Genomic DNA, 17,164 nt, shown 5'->3' on the forward strand with positions numbered 1-17,164 from the left:
AGCTTCGGGCCCTGGAAAGGGTCCCCCTTTCCTGCAACAGAATAATCTGCCTATGAAAGGAATTCTTTATCTCTTAAAAATTTGGTAGAATTCACCTATAAAATAATATGGCCTTGGATATTCTGGGGGCTGGAAAGATTTACTATTTAAATTTCTTTAAGGTTTGTAAGGTCTTCTGGTGCCAATTTTGACACTTGATACTTTTCCTTATATTTATCCATTTCATCTCAAGTTTTCAAACTCAAGGCTCTCTACAAAAAAAGAGACACATGTACCCCAATGTTCATCATAGCACTGTTTATAATAGCCAGGACATGGAAACAACCTAGATGTCCATCAGCAGATGAATGGATAAGAAAGCTGTGGTACATATACACAATGGAGTATTACTCAGCCGTTAAAAAGAATTCATTTGATTCAGTTCTGATGAGATGGATGAAACTGGAGCCGATTATACAGAGTGAAGTAAGCCAGAAAGAAAAACACCAATACAGTATACTAACACATATATATGGAATTTAGAAAGATGGCAATGACGACCCTGTATGCAAGACAGGAAAAAAGACACAGCTGTGTATAATGGACTTTTGGACTCAGAGGGAGAGGGAGAGGGTGGGATGATTTGGGAGAATGGCATTCTATCATGTATACTATCATGTAAGAATTGAATCGCCAGTCTATGTCTGACGCAGGATACAGCATGCTTGGGGCTGGTGCATGGGGATGACCCACAGAGATGTTATGGGGAGGGAGGTGGGAGGGGGGTTCATGTTTGGGAACACATGTAAGAATTAAAGATTTTAAAATTTAAAAAAAAAAAATTCTATGCTTGTACTTACCCTATTCTATACATTAGACAGTTGAGTGAATTAATAAACAAACAATAAAAACTAATTTTGCCTCAGGTTTTTTTTCAGGGGGTTATAAAATTAAATGACAAAGGAATAATCAGGTAACAGATTAAACAGACAGTCTTATAGATTGTCTTGCTAATCACTGCAGGAAAAAGAAAAGAAAATCCAGTCAAAACACTTAAAAGCTAAGTCTGGTTGTAAATAAAATGCATATCTAAGAAATGAATTTTAGATATCACATAATTAAAGCATAAAGACCTATCTAAAGTTGAAGCCTGACACTGAGATTAACTGTACTTTGAACAGTATTAATCTGCTAGTAAATATATGCTATATCTACTTATTTGTTCTCTTTAGAACTGTGTTTTCATGTATGAACCTGTTTTGGACTTTGAAACAAGATTTTATTGCAAATACAATTGAAAAACAGAAAGAAATACTTGATTACTAAGCTATTAGGGTTATAATGGTCTTAATAGCTTGTTTTACTCTCTCCTTGCATATCTAAAAGCAGAAGCAATTGCTTTAAGCCCAGATAAACCAATTCCCAATCCATAATTCTACCCTGGGGATCTGAGAGGAAGGAAATAAAGAGTGAGATTTGAACCAGAGAGGATATCTCTTAGATGAATAATAGTTACCTAATTCTAATTTCCATACTGTCCCGTGGATATTAGATTGCAGAGAATTCTTTCTCTGGCAGGTTTAGGACAAAGCAGCTCAGAAACTTATGAAAAAGGATACGAGGCTAGTGGAATTAACTGTGAGGAGAGAATTTATTTTCTTCAGAATTCTTCTATTTAAGAATATCGAATTTCTATTTCTTCTTCTAGACTAGAAGAGGAACATTTCGAAGTCCTTTCTCGTATTGCCTCAGAAACCTGCTTCTGATGCTGGAAAAGCTAACCAAATAGAGTTGCATATATACTAGTGGACAACAACAAATTCACATTGCTACTTCTGTAAGTATCTATGCTGGCTTCTCTTCATGATTAAATCGAAGTTACAGTAATGACGTAGTGAAAGACTTATTTATTTATTTATTTTTTGGCTGCACCATGCAGCTTGCAGGATCTTAGTTCTGAAACCAGGGACTGTAATTATTTTAAATAAACATAACATCTGTTGTTCAACTGCTAAATCGTGTCCAAGTCTTTGTGACTCCATGGACTGCAGCACTCTAGGCTTCCCTGTCCATTATCTCTCAGAGTTTGCTCAAATTCATGTCCATTGAGTCAGTGATGCTATCTAACAATCTCATCCTCTGCTGCCCCCTTCTCCTTTTGCCTTCAATCTTTCCTAGCATCAGGGTCTTTTCCAATGAGTTGGGTTTTGCATCAGGTGACCAAAATATTGGAACTTCAGCATCAGTCCTTCCAGTGAATATTCAGGATTGATATCCTTTAGGATTGACTGGTTTGATCTCCATGCTGTCCAAGGGACTCTTAAGTCTTCTCCTACACCACAATTTGAAAGCATCAACTCTTCAGCATTCAGCCTTCTTTATGATCCAACTTTCACATCTGTAGATGACTACTATGGAAAAACCATTGCTTCGATGATATGGACCTCTGTCGGCAAAGTGATGTCTCTGCTTTTTAATATGCTGTCTAGGTATGTCATAGATCTCCTTCCAAGGAGCAACTGTTTTTTAGTTTCATGGCTGCAGTCACCATCAGCAGTGATTTTGAAGCCCAAGAAAATAAACTTTGCCACTGTTTCCACTTTTCTTCCTTCCATTTGCCATGAAGTGATGAGTTTGTTTTAAATGTTTATTTTGGAGGGCTTAAATTATTCTTACTTGATTGCTTTCTGGGTGTATAATGCACTGCATTATTTTCCATTCCTGCTAGCATCGTCCTAGTCTGAGCGCTCACTGCTCTCCACATGGGCTACTGTCAGCCTTTGACCTCCTCCTCCACTCCAGGTCCTGCACCCTGCTGGTGGAACAGATTTCTGAAACCATCAGCTCTTACTGTCATCCTTGATTTCAAATCTTCCAAGGCTCCTCCTAGCAAAACACATTCAGTGTAAACTTTACCTGACCCCTAAGACCTTTCAAACCTTGATCTCACCCTCTCCCACTATTTCTTTAGGCTTCTAGATACAAATCCTTGGCTCCAGCAGCATAATTTATAGCCCTGGGCACACAGCAGCTGGTATGACCTCTGAACCTCTGTTGATCCTTTCCCCTTAACATGAAAGCATTTCATCCTGCTGCTTCTTTTTCAAGTCTGAGACATCCTCACTCAAGTCCAATGTTTGTTTTCTGAGTTCTCCACCTCAGTCTATGAAGTCTTTTATGAATTTTTATGACACTTATCATGAGTACTCTCTTGTTTAATGTAGTAAATAATATATACAAATTTACTTGTGAAAATCAATTTGCATATAAATCGTAAAGTGCTAGACAAAGGAATGGGGTTATTACTGATTAACACTTTAATTGTTTCAAACAGGCCACACGCACTACATCCTCAATTAGAATCTAAGCATTTGGAATGTAGAGACTGTACCTAATGCTTCTATTCCATTTCCTGTAGCTCCTAACTCAGCATTAAATAATAAATATTTATCGGGTGATTATTTAAACTATGGGAAAGATGTGTTGGTCACCAAAAGAAGGAAGGAATGTCAGGAAGTGAGGGTGAGTGGGAAAGAAATTCATTCATTCATTCAACAAATACTGACTGATGATCTGCGATGTGCCAGACACTACTGCAGATCTTAGGATTAGAGCCAAAATCCTTATCAGAGAGAGAGAGACTAACTAAGCCCAAGATTATTAGTGAGATGGAGCGTATGTCGAGAGGTGATAAATGTTAAGGGAAAAAGAAAGTCAACAGATACGTATGGATGGGAAGTGGATTTCTGATTTAGAGCAGGTGGTCATACAAAGTGTCCTTGAGTTTGTGACAATTAAGGACTACAAGGAGGAAGTGAACTGTAAGGGCATCTGAAGGAAGAAGATCTCAAACGGGGGGACCATTCATTCATTCATCATTTATTCATTCCATAAAGAGTACCTCTTATGTACCAGGAAGTCTCCCCAGGGAGACTTCGACAAACAAGGCAAGATCTCTGACCTCCAGCACATCCCACTGAAATGCAAATAATCAAAGTAAGCCATGTCCCAACCTACAGCCCACCTACTGCATGTCAGGCGCCAGCCTTGGAGGATATACAGATGGATAAGTAAGGCATGTACTTAAAAAAGATCACAATTTGGTAGAAGATAAACATGTTGACTTGGGCTTTTCCTGATGCTCAAATTTCTGTTAAAACTGACAGGCACTAACCCCGCCACCCCCATCACCAGGTCCATTCTCCCCTTCCCCCCATCCTAGAAAAAAGCACCAAAATGCAGTGGCTCTCTCTTTGCTGCTCTAGCCATTATGACTCTGTACACCTGGCCGCAAACCTTTCTTTATCTGACTCTGTGGGACTAGAGAAATCTGAAGGAAAATGGCCACTGCAAGGAAGTTGCAGAGGGAAACTGTTGGCTCCAACTTAAAAATTCTCCAGAGCTGATCAGTTTCTTACTACCTTCGCGGCTACCGCACTGGTCCAAGTCACCATCCCCCCTCCCAGTACCTCCAACAGATGTGCCTGATGCTACCCTGTGCCTCAACAGTTCATTCCCAGAACTGCAGCCTAAGAGATCCTCTTAGAACACAGGTAAAATCTGACATCCACTTCCATATTTCTGATCCCTCTGCCTTGCACTACTTCTTTTTTTCCACAGTACTGATCACCTGCTAAAACACCAGATACCTTACTTATTAATTTCTGTTTATTGTCCATCTCTCTTTGATCGAGAATAAGCTCTATGAGGGCAGGGATCTCTCTCTGTTCATTGGTAACTGACTATACCCCAAACACGCAAAATAGCACCAGGAGCTCTCAGTGGTTACCTGCTGACTGAGCATTGACTGAGCCTGTGTGTTTACTCGTGTGGGTTCCTAGCTAGAAGGTGAGCTTCTGAACGGCCACTGGCTCTGCTGCTCACGCTTATGTCTCCAGAGCCCAGGGCAGTGTGAAGACTGGGGTAAATGAAGGGATCCCTAAATCAGGCTTTACTCTAGCTTGATTTAGAGAACGATTCATGACCACATCTTCTCTGTATTTTCCATCCTTGTTCAGAGCTGGCTCTCAACAAAGGTTACATGACCTGCAAACCCCCAGTTTCAGAGATAAGGATGCTCTGAGCTCCGAGGGATAAGGATACCCTATTCGTCCAGAGAGTCCTGGCTAACAGGTGGCAGGGCGGGCACTCACACACAATGTGCCTATCACAATGGTGCTGGTTTAGTCACTAAATCATGTTCGACTCTTTGCAACCCATGGACTGTAGGTTCCACCAGGTTCCTCCGTTCATGGGGTTTCCCAGGCAAGAATACTGGAGTGGGTTACCATTCCTTTCTCCAGGGGATCTTTCTGACCCAGGGGTGGAGCCTGGGTGTTCTGCACTGCAGGCAGATTCTTAACTGACTGAGCCACTAGGGAAGCCCTATCTATTTTTCAAGACTGCCAGTAATTCTTATGTTATGCTATTTGCTGAACTTCATCTTTGAACAAGGTACAATATACCCTAAATGCTGATTTTCACCTATTACAAAAGCCACTTTATAAAGGATGTAATACATTCAAAGGAAAACGCCACGGCATTGCGCTCTCTGCCTCAGTGTACCGCGCCTGCTCTGCAGACAACCAGGAACACACTGAGCGGAGAGCTGGGGAGATTAGCAGTGCACATCCATGGAAGCCCTTCTTCTAAAACAAATTTTAAGAAAGGGCAGATTATGATTGATGAACCCAGCATTAGGGTAATGTTATCAGAGATACTTTCTATTTCTGCCCTTTGTGAGGAGGTCAGATTATAATCATGTTAGAACTGAACACAGTGCTTTATTAATGTTTCATGAGTGCGTCGGTTGCAATCAGCCTAGCTTCATGTGGATAAATTAAACCGATTCTTGATGTATGAATTCAATGCACTGAGAATTTATTGAAATGCCTACTCAAAGTGTCTCTATCACTTTTCCAGATTTGCTAATGAAGCCAAATTTTGAATGTCACAGTTCTTCAGTGAAACACAAAGCTTGTCACTGTATTTACAAAATACAAACAACTGCAATCAATTACAACTAAAAAAAAGGACTAAAAGAAATATATCATTAAAAAATCCAAGTACTGCTTCATTTAAAAAAAATAAAAGGAAATGAAGCTGTCAGGATGTAAAGACTTCTACAACTGCATCAAATGCCTTTTTAATTGTTGGCATAGGATAATGAAACTGATCATTTATAATCAATGATATCTCTTTTTACAACATTATTTTTGTCTACTTTGCCTTGAAGTTGTTAACGATAGCTTGATAGAACAAGGAGGGAATATTCCTTTGTATGGATGCAGAATACTAATCCACACGAGAGCTGAAGACCTTTTGTGATAATGTGAGTGTCATTTCTTTGGGCTATATGACATTTTCATTTTTTACCTTAGGCTCATTACAAAGAACTCCTTCAAATCACTGAAGATAATCCCAGTCCAAGTTATAAATATACTAAAGCACGTTTTCTCTAAACCCATTTCATAAGTACTAAATCCTGTATGAACTTCAGAGCCAGTATAAAGATAGAAACTTTTAATATTATAAAATAATATTAAAAAATGGATGTTGTATTCATAGAATTCATGGAAAACTCATGAAAATTTAGATACTTCTATATTTTATATTACCACCCAGGCTTTGTATATTATAGAAAGATTCATCAAGCAAATATTTCTTCAGCAAAAAATAAGAGAGGTGGACAGCTGGTTACATTTTCCAGTTTTAACACAGATGACTATTTCTTCATAACATCAGTATGATCATTTCCCATCAGTATGATGGGAAAATGGACCAGAAGTTGGAGCAAAGGAAACTATGAACAGAATGCTGTGAAGAAAAACTTCAATTTAAAGAAAAGCAGTACAGGAGACCCTGAGACAGGAGAGCAGTTGTTAGACACACCAGCTACACTTGAAAGGTGTCTGGATAGCTCTGATGCATTAAGAACCTTCCCAGAGGCAGCAGCTTGGGTCTGGCCTTTGGCTCTATTCTGATATACCAAGAATGGCAGCTATAGACACAGAATCTTGCTGATGCATGTGGTAGCTTTCCCTTTCTAGCCTATAGAGTCCCTTCAAGGAAAACCCACGTAAAGAAGACCCAGAGAATAACCCGTCCTCAAGCCACCTATTATGTGCTGGCTAGCCACTTCCTATAAAGGACTGATTCAACCTGTCACTGCCTCCTCGTGCCTCACAGAACCAAGATGCAGGCAGTTTGACTTTCCCAAATAAGCAGAATTTTGTGTGAAGTCTTTCATTCTATGCAGAATAGGTTTAGTTCTCAAGCTTTATGAAATTCATTAACGCTTAAAAGATATCAAGAATTGTTTTTAAACAGAGAAAAAATATGGTGCTTTGCTTCTTTCATTTCTTCAAGAAACCAAGTTGGAACTTGTTATGTGCTCAGTTGTATTTGCTTCTTTGTGATACTATGAACTGTAGCCCGGCAGGCTTCTCTGTCCATGGAATTTTCCAGGCAAGAATACTGGAGTGGGTTGCCATTTCCTCCTCCAGGGGATCTTTCCAACCCAGTGACTGAACCTGAGTCTCTTTCATGTCCTGCGTTAGCAGGCAGATTCTTTACCATTGAGCCACCTATGAACTGGAACTTATTACTTATAATAAAAATGCTTTATGCCATTTTCAGAAATGCACATGTATTTATTTCTCATATTTTAGTTATAAAACTTATTATTTTGGAGAGAGAAAGCAAACGTTTGAGAAACAGTACTTCACCATATTATACACAATCCTTCTAGTTCCTAGTACACTGAACATGAAGGTTGATAATATGTGTTTACAGTGATATTATATAGATTTATTTTGAAGAAGCACTGTATTCTGAAAATAACAAGTGTTGAAGAGGATATGGAGGGACTAGAACAGTCATACATTGCTAGTAGGAAAGTAAGATACACAGTCACTTTGCAAACAGCTAATTTCTTAAAAAGCTAAACATAAATTTACCACATGACTCAGCAATTCTGAATTTTAAGTCTGAATTTTGCAATAAGGAGTTCATGATCTGAGCCACAGTCAGCTCCTGGTCTTGTTTTTGCTGACTGTATAGAGCTTCTCCATCTTTGGCTATAAAGAATATAATCAATCTGATTTCTGTATTGACCATCTGGTGATGTCCATGTGTAGAGTCTTCTCTTGTGTTGTTGGAAGAGGGTGTTTGCTATGACCAGTGTGTTCTCTTGGCAAAACTCTATTAGCCTTTGCCCTGCTTCATTTTGTGCTCTAAGGCCAAATTTGCCTGTTATTCCAGTTATCTCCTGACTTCCTACTTTTGCATTCCAGTCCCCTATAATGAAAATGACATCTTTTTTGGGTGTTAGTTCTATAAGGTCTTGTAGGTCTTCACAGAACTGTTCAACTTCAGCATTACTGGTTGGGGCATATGACTTGGATTACTGTGATATTTAATGGTTTGTCTTGGAAACAAACAGAGATCATTCTGTCATTTTTGAGATTGCACCCAAGTACTGCATTTCATATTCTTCTGTTGACTATGTGCTACTCCATTTCTTCTAAGGGATTCTTGCCCACAGTAGTAGATATAATGGGCTCCAAAATCAGTGCCGATGGTGACTGCAGCCATGAAATGAAAAGACACTTGCTCCTTGGAAGAAAAGCTATGACCAACCTAGACAGCATATGAAAAGCAGAGATATTACTTTGCCAACAAAGGTCCATCTAATCAAAGCTATGGTTTTTCCACTAGTCAGGTATGGATGTGAGAGCAGGACTATAAACAAGCTGAATGCCAAAGAATTGATGCTTTTGAACTGTGGTGTTGGAGAAGACTCTTGAGGGTTCCTTGGACTACAAGGAGATCCAACCAGTCAATCCTATAGGAAATCATCCCTGAATATTCATTGGAAGGATTCATGCTGAAGCTGAAACTCCAATACTTTGGCCACCTGATGTGAAGAACTGACTCACTGGAAAGGACCTGATGCTGGGAGAAATTGAAGGAAGGAGGAGAAGGGGATGACAGAGGATGAGACGGCTGGATGGCCTCACCGAAGTGAGGGACATGAGTTTGAGCAAGTTCCAGGAGTTGGTGATGGACACAGAGGCCCGGCATGCTGCAGTCCATTGGGTCGCCAATAGTTGGACATGACTGAGTGACTGAGCTGAACTGAGCAATTCTATTGCTGGGTATAAACCCCAAAGCAAGGAAAAAAACTTGTCCATAAAGAGACGTCCATTGGAATGCTCATAACAGCATTGTTCCTAACAGCCCAAAAGTGGAAAGAACCCAAAAGTTCATCAGTTGATGAATAGATAAACAAAATGTGGAGCATTGTTATGAAAAAGAGGAACAAAGAATTGATATATACTACAACATGGATGGACTTAAAAAACTATGCTAAGTGAAAGATGTCAAACACAAAAGAGTACATATTACATGGGTCTATTTAAGTAAAATATCCAGAAGAGGCAAACCAAGGAAATTGAAAAAAGATTAATGGCTGTCTGGGGTTGGGGGTGGGCACAGGCTCTTTCTGGGGTAACAGCAATGTTCTAAAATTAGATTTTGATGATGGCCACACAACTCTGTAAATATATTAAAAATCATTAACTTGTACAAGTATATTTTATGATAAATAATTTTTTTATTTTAAAAAAACCCATATATAAGGTATTCCCACCTTACAGATAAGACATACGAGGACAAAAGATATCTCATAATTTGCTCAGGGCAATGAAGCTAGTAAATGGGAGAGCTTAAATTCCAGAGCCAGGGAACTTTTAAACCCCAAGTCAATCTCTCTCTAATATAAACACCTGGCACTTATTACGCTTACTCCCTGGAAGGAAAGTTATGACCAACCTAGATAGCATGTTGAAAAGCAGAGATATTACTTTGCCAACAAAGGTCCGTCTAGTCAAGGATACGGTTTTTCCAGTGGTCATGTATGGATGTGAGAGTTGGACTGTGAAAAAAGCTGAGCGCTGAAGAATTGATGCTTTGAACTGTGGTGTTGGAGAAGACTCTTGAGAGTCCCTTGGACTGCAAGGAGATCCAACCAGTCCATTCTGAAGGAGATCAGCCCTGGGTGTTCACTGGAAGGAATGATGCTAAAGCTGAAACTCCGATACTTTGGCTACCTCATGCGAAGAGTTGACTCACTGGAAAAAACCCTGATGCTGGGAGGGATTGGGGGCAGGAGGAGAAGGGGACAACAGAGGATGAGATGGCTGAATGGCATCACCGACTCGATGCACATGAGTTTGGATGAACTCCAGGAGCTGGTGATGGACAGGGAGGCCTGGCGTGCTGCAATTCATGGGGTCACAAAGAGTCGGACACGACTGAGTGACTAAACTGAACTGAACTGGCAGTTATTAGTTATCAGTGCCCACATGAAAACCTGTGTTCAATCAGTTCAATCAACAGCATGAGCAAGAGAAAAGTTGGTCCAACAATTTTTGCTACTTTGCTTGCCTGAGTGAAAGATTTGTTTTATTTCACTAGTTTGGACCTGACTAGACAGCATGCTAAAATCCTTACTACCCCTATGTGATTCGCTCAGCAAATATTTGGTAACTAAATACTACTGTAGGCACCAGGGCAGATATGACTGAGAAACTGAGAACCACTCAACTCGGAAACCACTCAGTACATAGTGGGTTCTAGGGTTGAATTTGTAGATGTAGTATCTTTACACTGATATCATAGTCAGTATTCAAGTATGTGGGGCTTCCCTGGTGGCTCAGAGGTAAAGAATCCACCTGAAATGCAGGAGATATGATTTTGATCCCTGAATCGGAAAGATCCCTTGTAAAAGGAAATGACAACCCACTCCAGTATTCCTGCCTGGGAAATCCTATGGACAGAGGAGCCTGGTGGCTACAGTCCACAGGGATCACAAAAGAGTCAGACATAACTTAGCAACTAAATGACAACAATAACAAATTCAAGTATGTAAGGGTACTGTGGTAACAATGGACTATCTGTGCTAAAAATAAGCAAAGATTCTTAGAAACATGCATCACTAAAGTATAAATCCTTCACATTAAAAGATTAATTAAAGAGATAAATCTACTGCTCAAGAAGATAGTATAAAATTACAACATATATCCAAAAGTACCAATATATAGATGGAGAAGTGAGAGAAATCCTGGTACTACATGATGTCACCTCACTTCTTCACCATTCACTGGGTCAATGGTGAAGAAACTGCCTGTCAATGCAGGAGACACAGGTTCCATCCCTGGGTCAGGAAGATTCCCTAGAGAAGGAAATGGCAACCTACTCTAGGATTCTTGCCTGGAAAATCCCATGGACAGAGGAGGGCTACAGTGGGCTATAGGAGGGCTACAGTGGGCTACAGTCCATGGGGTTACAAGCAGTCAGACACAACTGAGCACACACGCGTGTGTACAAGATATTACCTCAGGATGAGACTAGATTACAGATGATCTATTCAGTAACTTTAAAGATAGGTTAAATGAGTCTTTAAACTGAGTCTACTGCCTCAGTACCAACTTTCTAGAATAAGTATATTGAAACTAAAATATTTCTTGGAGACAGAAAAGATAGCTCTAAAATTGAAGGCAGCATGTGACTAACTGACAAAAAGAGACACAAAATCAGGGGTAGGGTAGAGGAAGGGATCATATACTTTCTGATCCTGTTTATGCAAAATATCCGGAAAAGGCAAATCTTTATAGAGACAGAAAGTAGATTCATGGTTGCCGAGGGCTGGTTGGAAGAATGGGGGAAATTGTGAGGATGCTAAAGGGAATTGGGTTTCTTTACAGGATAATAAAAATGTTCATAATTGACTGTGGTGATGGTTGTAGAACTCTATGAATAGACTAAAACCCATTTTTTTTTTTTTTACCTTAAATGGTTGACTTGCATGGTATGTGAATTATATCTGTGTGATATATGTGAATGTTACACAGCTCTTACAAAAGAAGGGACTTGGGGATATGTGAGAGCCACTGTAATATGTGGGCATTATTTGGATTCTAATGCAAATAAATATACTGTCAAAACAAAATAAAACATATTTATGGGATAGCTGGAAAAAACTGGGAGTGAAACAGGGTTAAAAATATATTTTAGGTCATTGAGTTTATTGATCTAATTCTTCAATTGGCCAAGAACCAGAACAAGAGCACTAGAGAGGTTGTTTGGTAAATCAATTAATTCCATATACCAAAACCACACTGAGACTAAAATCTTCTTAAATATGGATAAATATATTAAAATCTATAAAATAACCACATGCAAACATACTATCAATATCTACACATTCTTTTACACCAGACATCTCTCATACAGATTTAAAAAGCAATGGCATTTTCTGTCTAAGAACGTTTACAGTATGAGTGTTCTCTTAAAGTCAAGTATATGATACTTTAAGGATGTTTCACCCACTCCAGTGTTCTTGCCTGGAGAATCCCAGGGGCAGGGGAGCCTGGTGGGCTGATGTCTGTGGGGTCGCACAGAGTCGGAAACGACTGAAGAGACTTAGCAGCAGCAAGGTATGTTTCACAGCTTACAATTTCTTACAGACAAATATGTTCTAAATGTACACTATTTTGTTTTGAATATTTTATGAGTGAAGAAAGAGAACAGATATAGCCAGTAGACAAAAATAAGGAATGGGCATTAATGTCAAGCATTTTAGAATATGTTGCATTAGTCAACAGATGCTCATCTGATTGTCTTCTCCTAAGGGAGGGAAAATAACTGAATTACCATTCTTTTATTAGTCCTCATGAAAGGAAAATCCACTTTATAATAAAGAACACTGTCAAAAGACAACTGTAAAATCCTTTCTTTTTTCTCAAAAAATTAACCTTGTATTTATAGATGTTAAATGAAAATTTGTTAATAGCTAAAAACAGAAAAAAACTACAGAATATTTTTTACTTCCTTGTGACTGCTCAAGAAAAAACAAAATTGCTCTTACCATCCTGTTGATTCGTACAAAGTCTTCGGGTTTTTTTGCCCAAGGGGGAAGATCAACATCATTTACCACTACTTCATCTTCTCTGACTCCAAGATTATATCCATTACTGTTGACAAACATCTCCGGAAGGTAATAGAATTCTGGAATTAGTTCCTGCCAGGAATAAAAAATGTAGCATATTAAACCACTTTAAAAATCAGTTGAACAGAAGTACTAATTTATAAAAACTATATAACAGAATTAATTTTTTCACTTAAATCCAATATTTTATTACTTGATTCTATTCTTCATTTAATTTTCTTCAGATAAGAGCCTAAGAAGATATTTTTCTTCAAATATATGCTTGACAATTTATAAGATTTTCAATCTTATCTTGCCACAGATTACTTAAGAGAAATGGGTTACAGAATCAACAATAGTTCCCAACAGTATTAGTAAACAAGTATATAATGCCATATATACAAGTCTATGCTGTTCAACAAACTTTTCAGAACACTATTAAAATACCAAAAGTTTAAAATATTGCTAAAATCATGCAGCATCTTCTACTTTTCTTTTTAACTCCACTGGCAATTACAATACATGACTTTCATGAAGAGAGATAGAGTTCCATTTTATAATTTGGCAAAATAAGTTATTTTTATACCTACCACTAAAGAAAATTAAGAGATAATGTAACATAATAAGTTTTAAATATTCAGTACATGCCACTTGAATAGTAAATTCTTAAATTGAATGCAAAGACAACTTGTGTTACTTAGTGTATGTACATACGACATTAACAACTGGCTTCAAGGCAAACTTGTGTTTGATGCACAATGTCTAGTATGTGGTTTGCGTAAATTTAGAACAAATATGCCACAGAAACTGATTTCAACCTTAAAAATTTTTGTTGTCCTTTCTTTTAAAAAACAACTGCAGGAAATGAAAACAAAAAACTACAGTTTTTATGTATACCATCAAAAACACGAAAAATACTAATCTTTACAAATATCAAGATGAGGGTTAAATTAACTTTATACTGTGAAAATTATAAGAACATTTATTTGAGTAACATGTCCAACATGGATGGCACAGTAACCAAAATTTGAATCTCACTATGGATACACAGGGATGAAAAAAAACATTAAAAAAAAAAACAAACCCAAACTCCCCCAAGCCACAGAGAGGAAAATAAAAACCCCACAAAACAAAGCAAGCAAGCAAACAAACAAACAAAACAGAACAGACTCTGAGGTCTTCAAATAAATTGGATTCTTCAGCCCAAGAAATGCATACACACAAGCATTCTCTCTATGGGTTCTCATACTAAAACCAACATTTATCTGCTATAGCATAAGAGAGTTTTCATGTGAGCAAATCCTCTGTGAGAAATTGATCCTTATCCATTCTTATGATGATAAATGTGAACCATAAGAAATACATAATAATGTTTATTTCTCCAGCATTATCAGAGTTTGAACAGATTCACATAAATGAATTTTCTGTATAAGCAGAGCTTAGCTTTTTAAGAATCCATTTCTTCCATTTAAACCATTTAAACAGAAATCTCCAAAATCCATTACATAATCCCCAATATTTATTTATTCACATAGTAAAGTTTGAATACCAGACATTGTGATGGGTACTGAGAAAACAAATAATGAACAGACATGGCCTTACCTTTGAGTGATTCATATTCCGGCCTCTGGGGCAGATGTATGAACTGGTGGTTACAATACACAATAATAAAGAAAGAAGTACAATAACAAGGCACAAGGGAGCAGGAAGGATAGAGCAGGCAACTCTGGGCAAGTCAGAAAAGATTACACTGGAGGTCGGACATTGAGTTTGATAAAGATGAGGGAATCAGCAGAGAGTACTGCCAAGGAGTGGTGGGAACTGAGTATGGGTAGAGTGTAGGGTATTAGGGGACAGATCAAGATAGGAGGATGAGGCATACGGAGTCAGATGATTAAAGAAGTTCATCTCCACCTAAGCTGTTTGGATTTTGGACTGCAATAATTTTAAGGAAGAGCTATTGCCATGTTTACATCTGTTCTAAGGCAAGACACTAAGAGTCAAAGTAAAGAATAAAGGTGGAGAGGAGGGAGCTCAGACATATGAAAAGGTATATAAAAAGAATGGCTCAGACAGTAAAGAGTCTGCCTGCAGTGCAGGAGACCGGGGTTCAATCCCTGGGTCGGGAAGATCCCCTGGAGAAGGGAATGGCTACTCATTCCAGTATTCTCGCCTGGAGAATTCCATGGACAGAGGAGCCTGGCGGCTACAATCCATGGGGTCACAAAGAGTTGGACACGACTGAGCGGCTAACGCTTTCACTGTTTGAGAAAACATGGGAAATTAGTTCAAGATGTAGAACATGCTATTTGAACGTTACCCATTTTATATATGATACAGAGTAGAAGGAGCCTCCCAAATGGTCCCAAATGGGGAGAGGAATGAAAGCTCACACAGTTGCTCCATGTAGAGTGTGATTTATATGTAAGAGGCTCACATAAGTCAGGAATTTCCCTTCTGTCTTTTGTTGGATGTTTGTGTTCATGTTCTGTGTCCAGAGCTATACCAGATAAGCTTTCTTAAGGACCAAGAGGGATATGCTGTACATCCACATGGATATGGCAACACAATTTATTTTTTTATTTAGACCGCCCAAAGAGTTTCAGTTTATCTTCAGCTGTCTCGGTGCTCTCCTGTTTTTCATACATATTATTTCCCATTGTTTCCTGTGGAATAGGGTCATATAAAATATATGGTTATCATTAACCTACATGCCTCTGTAATACTATTTAATATTTCACTGAATGTCATTCAATTATATTTGCAAAGCCATAAGAAGCCTAGGATTTTATATTAATAACAATTTGGGCAAAGCAGATTTTGAGCCTAATGTTGTGAGGTTTATATTTTGTTGAATCCCCCACAGCTTGTGGTGCTATACTATGTACACAGCAGGTGCTCATTAAATATTAAACTACTGAAGATGCTAGACAAAGTTATTCTAATATCACTAGAAATCCTCTGGGGAATATGCAAATGGTTGGAAGACTGCTTCAAGATAGGAAAAGAGCCAATGGAGTACTCGATTAAACAAAAGAAAAAAGGATGCACCTAGAAATAAAATTTGCCTCTCCTGATAGGAAACTTTTGAAGCTTAAAAAATGTTACCTTGTTTATTTTAGTTATGCTGAAAGGTTCAGAAGTGAAAAAGAGTCCAATTTAAATTTATGAAAAGTTGGTTTTAACAATGCTAGAAAAGTTGTAGCAAATCTGAAGATGTGGAAGACCAGGTCCTTTTCATTTTAATGTGAGCACTCCAGAAAAAATGGGCTGGAAGCTGGCTGACACCAAAGAGAACAAAGTGAGGCTGAGGAACCTCCACCCTGAGGGTTATTTAGGGAGGGTTCAACAGGAACACTCGGGAAGGCTTGAATTGTGGCCAATCTTGAAAAAGTAGGATCATCAGGGCCTTCGGGATGATCCTTAAGTGAGACATTTTCTCCACTCTGGTCCTCATCTGGCCGACCAGACCACGGTCATAAATCAGGGTGTTAACTAAGATGTTGGTGTAAGCTCTTAGTGGCTTGACATTTGACAGGATGAAGAAACTCCCTGAATCACTCTGTCAGTTACTTTTGGACTTTTAGGATGCAGTTTAAAAAAAAAATCAAAATACAAAACACAGAAATACTTTAAAGAACTATGAAAAATTCCTGAGGCACAGCATATTTGCAAAACCTTGAAGCTCCAAAAGACCAAAGTTGCAGAGCTGGGGAATTTTTTTTTTTTCCTTTTTTCCCTGAAGGGGAAGAAAGAGACAGTAAACCACAAAGAGTCTAGGGAGAAGTTGCCAAAGTAGCTGAGTGGGTGCAAGTTTTTATGCCTCGATTTTATTGTTTTAAAATCTTGTTTCAAACGGCATTTTGATTTTAAATTTAATACATAAATACAAGGCATTCGTACATAATTTATGTTCACATTTATATTGCTCAAAATGTTTGTTTATTTTTTAAAATTTCCTGAATAAGAGTTTCATCACTGAGATTCAAATGTTAGGTCCAAGAAGATAATAATCACTACGTCTGGGCTCCAAGACAAGCAAAGAGCTGAAATGTCGCATCTGGTCATTCAATCTTGAAACAGCAGGAATTATCATTTGTATCTTACTGTGTCAGGCACTGTTCTAAGAACTTCACATCTTGCTCTTAATCTTCACAAAATCTTCCTAAGACAAGTATCTTCATTCTTCCCACT

At 38.3% G+C, this 17,164-nt stretch overlaps 1 protein-coding gene across 1 annotated transcript in view; it reads right to left on the reverse strand.

The window, feature by feature from the left end:
- The window catches only part of NBEA (neurobeachin), a 667,766-nt gene that overhangs the window by 47,184 nt on the left and 603,418 nt on the right, over window positions 1-17,164 (reverse strand). The window contains exon 48 of the mRNA XM_052650319.1: window positions 12,911-13,063. Coding sequence (XP_052506279.1) covers window positions 12,911-13,063 — 153 coding nt within the window. The remainder of the gene's footprint in view (window positions 1-12,910; window positions 13,064-17,164) is intronic.

This window comes from Budorcas taxicolor, chromosome 12, assembly GCF_023091745.1.
Source record: "Budorcas taxicolor isolate Tak-1 chromosome 12, Takin1.1, whole genome shotgun sequence".
Taxonomy (NCBI): Eukaryota; Metazoa; Chordata; class Mammalia; order Artiodactyla; family Bovidae; genus Budorcas; species Budorcas taxicolor.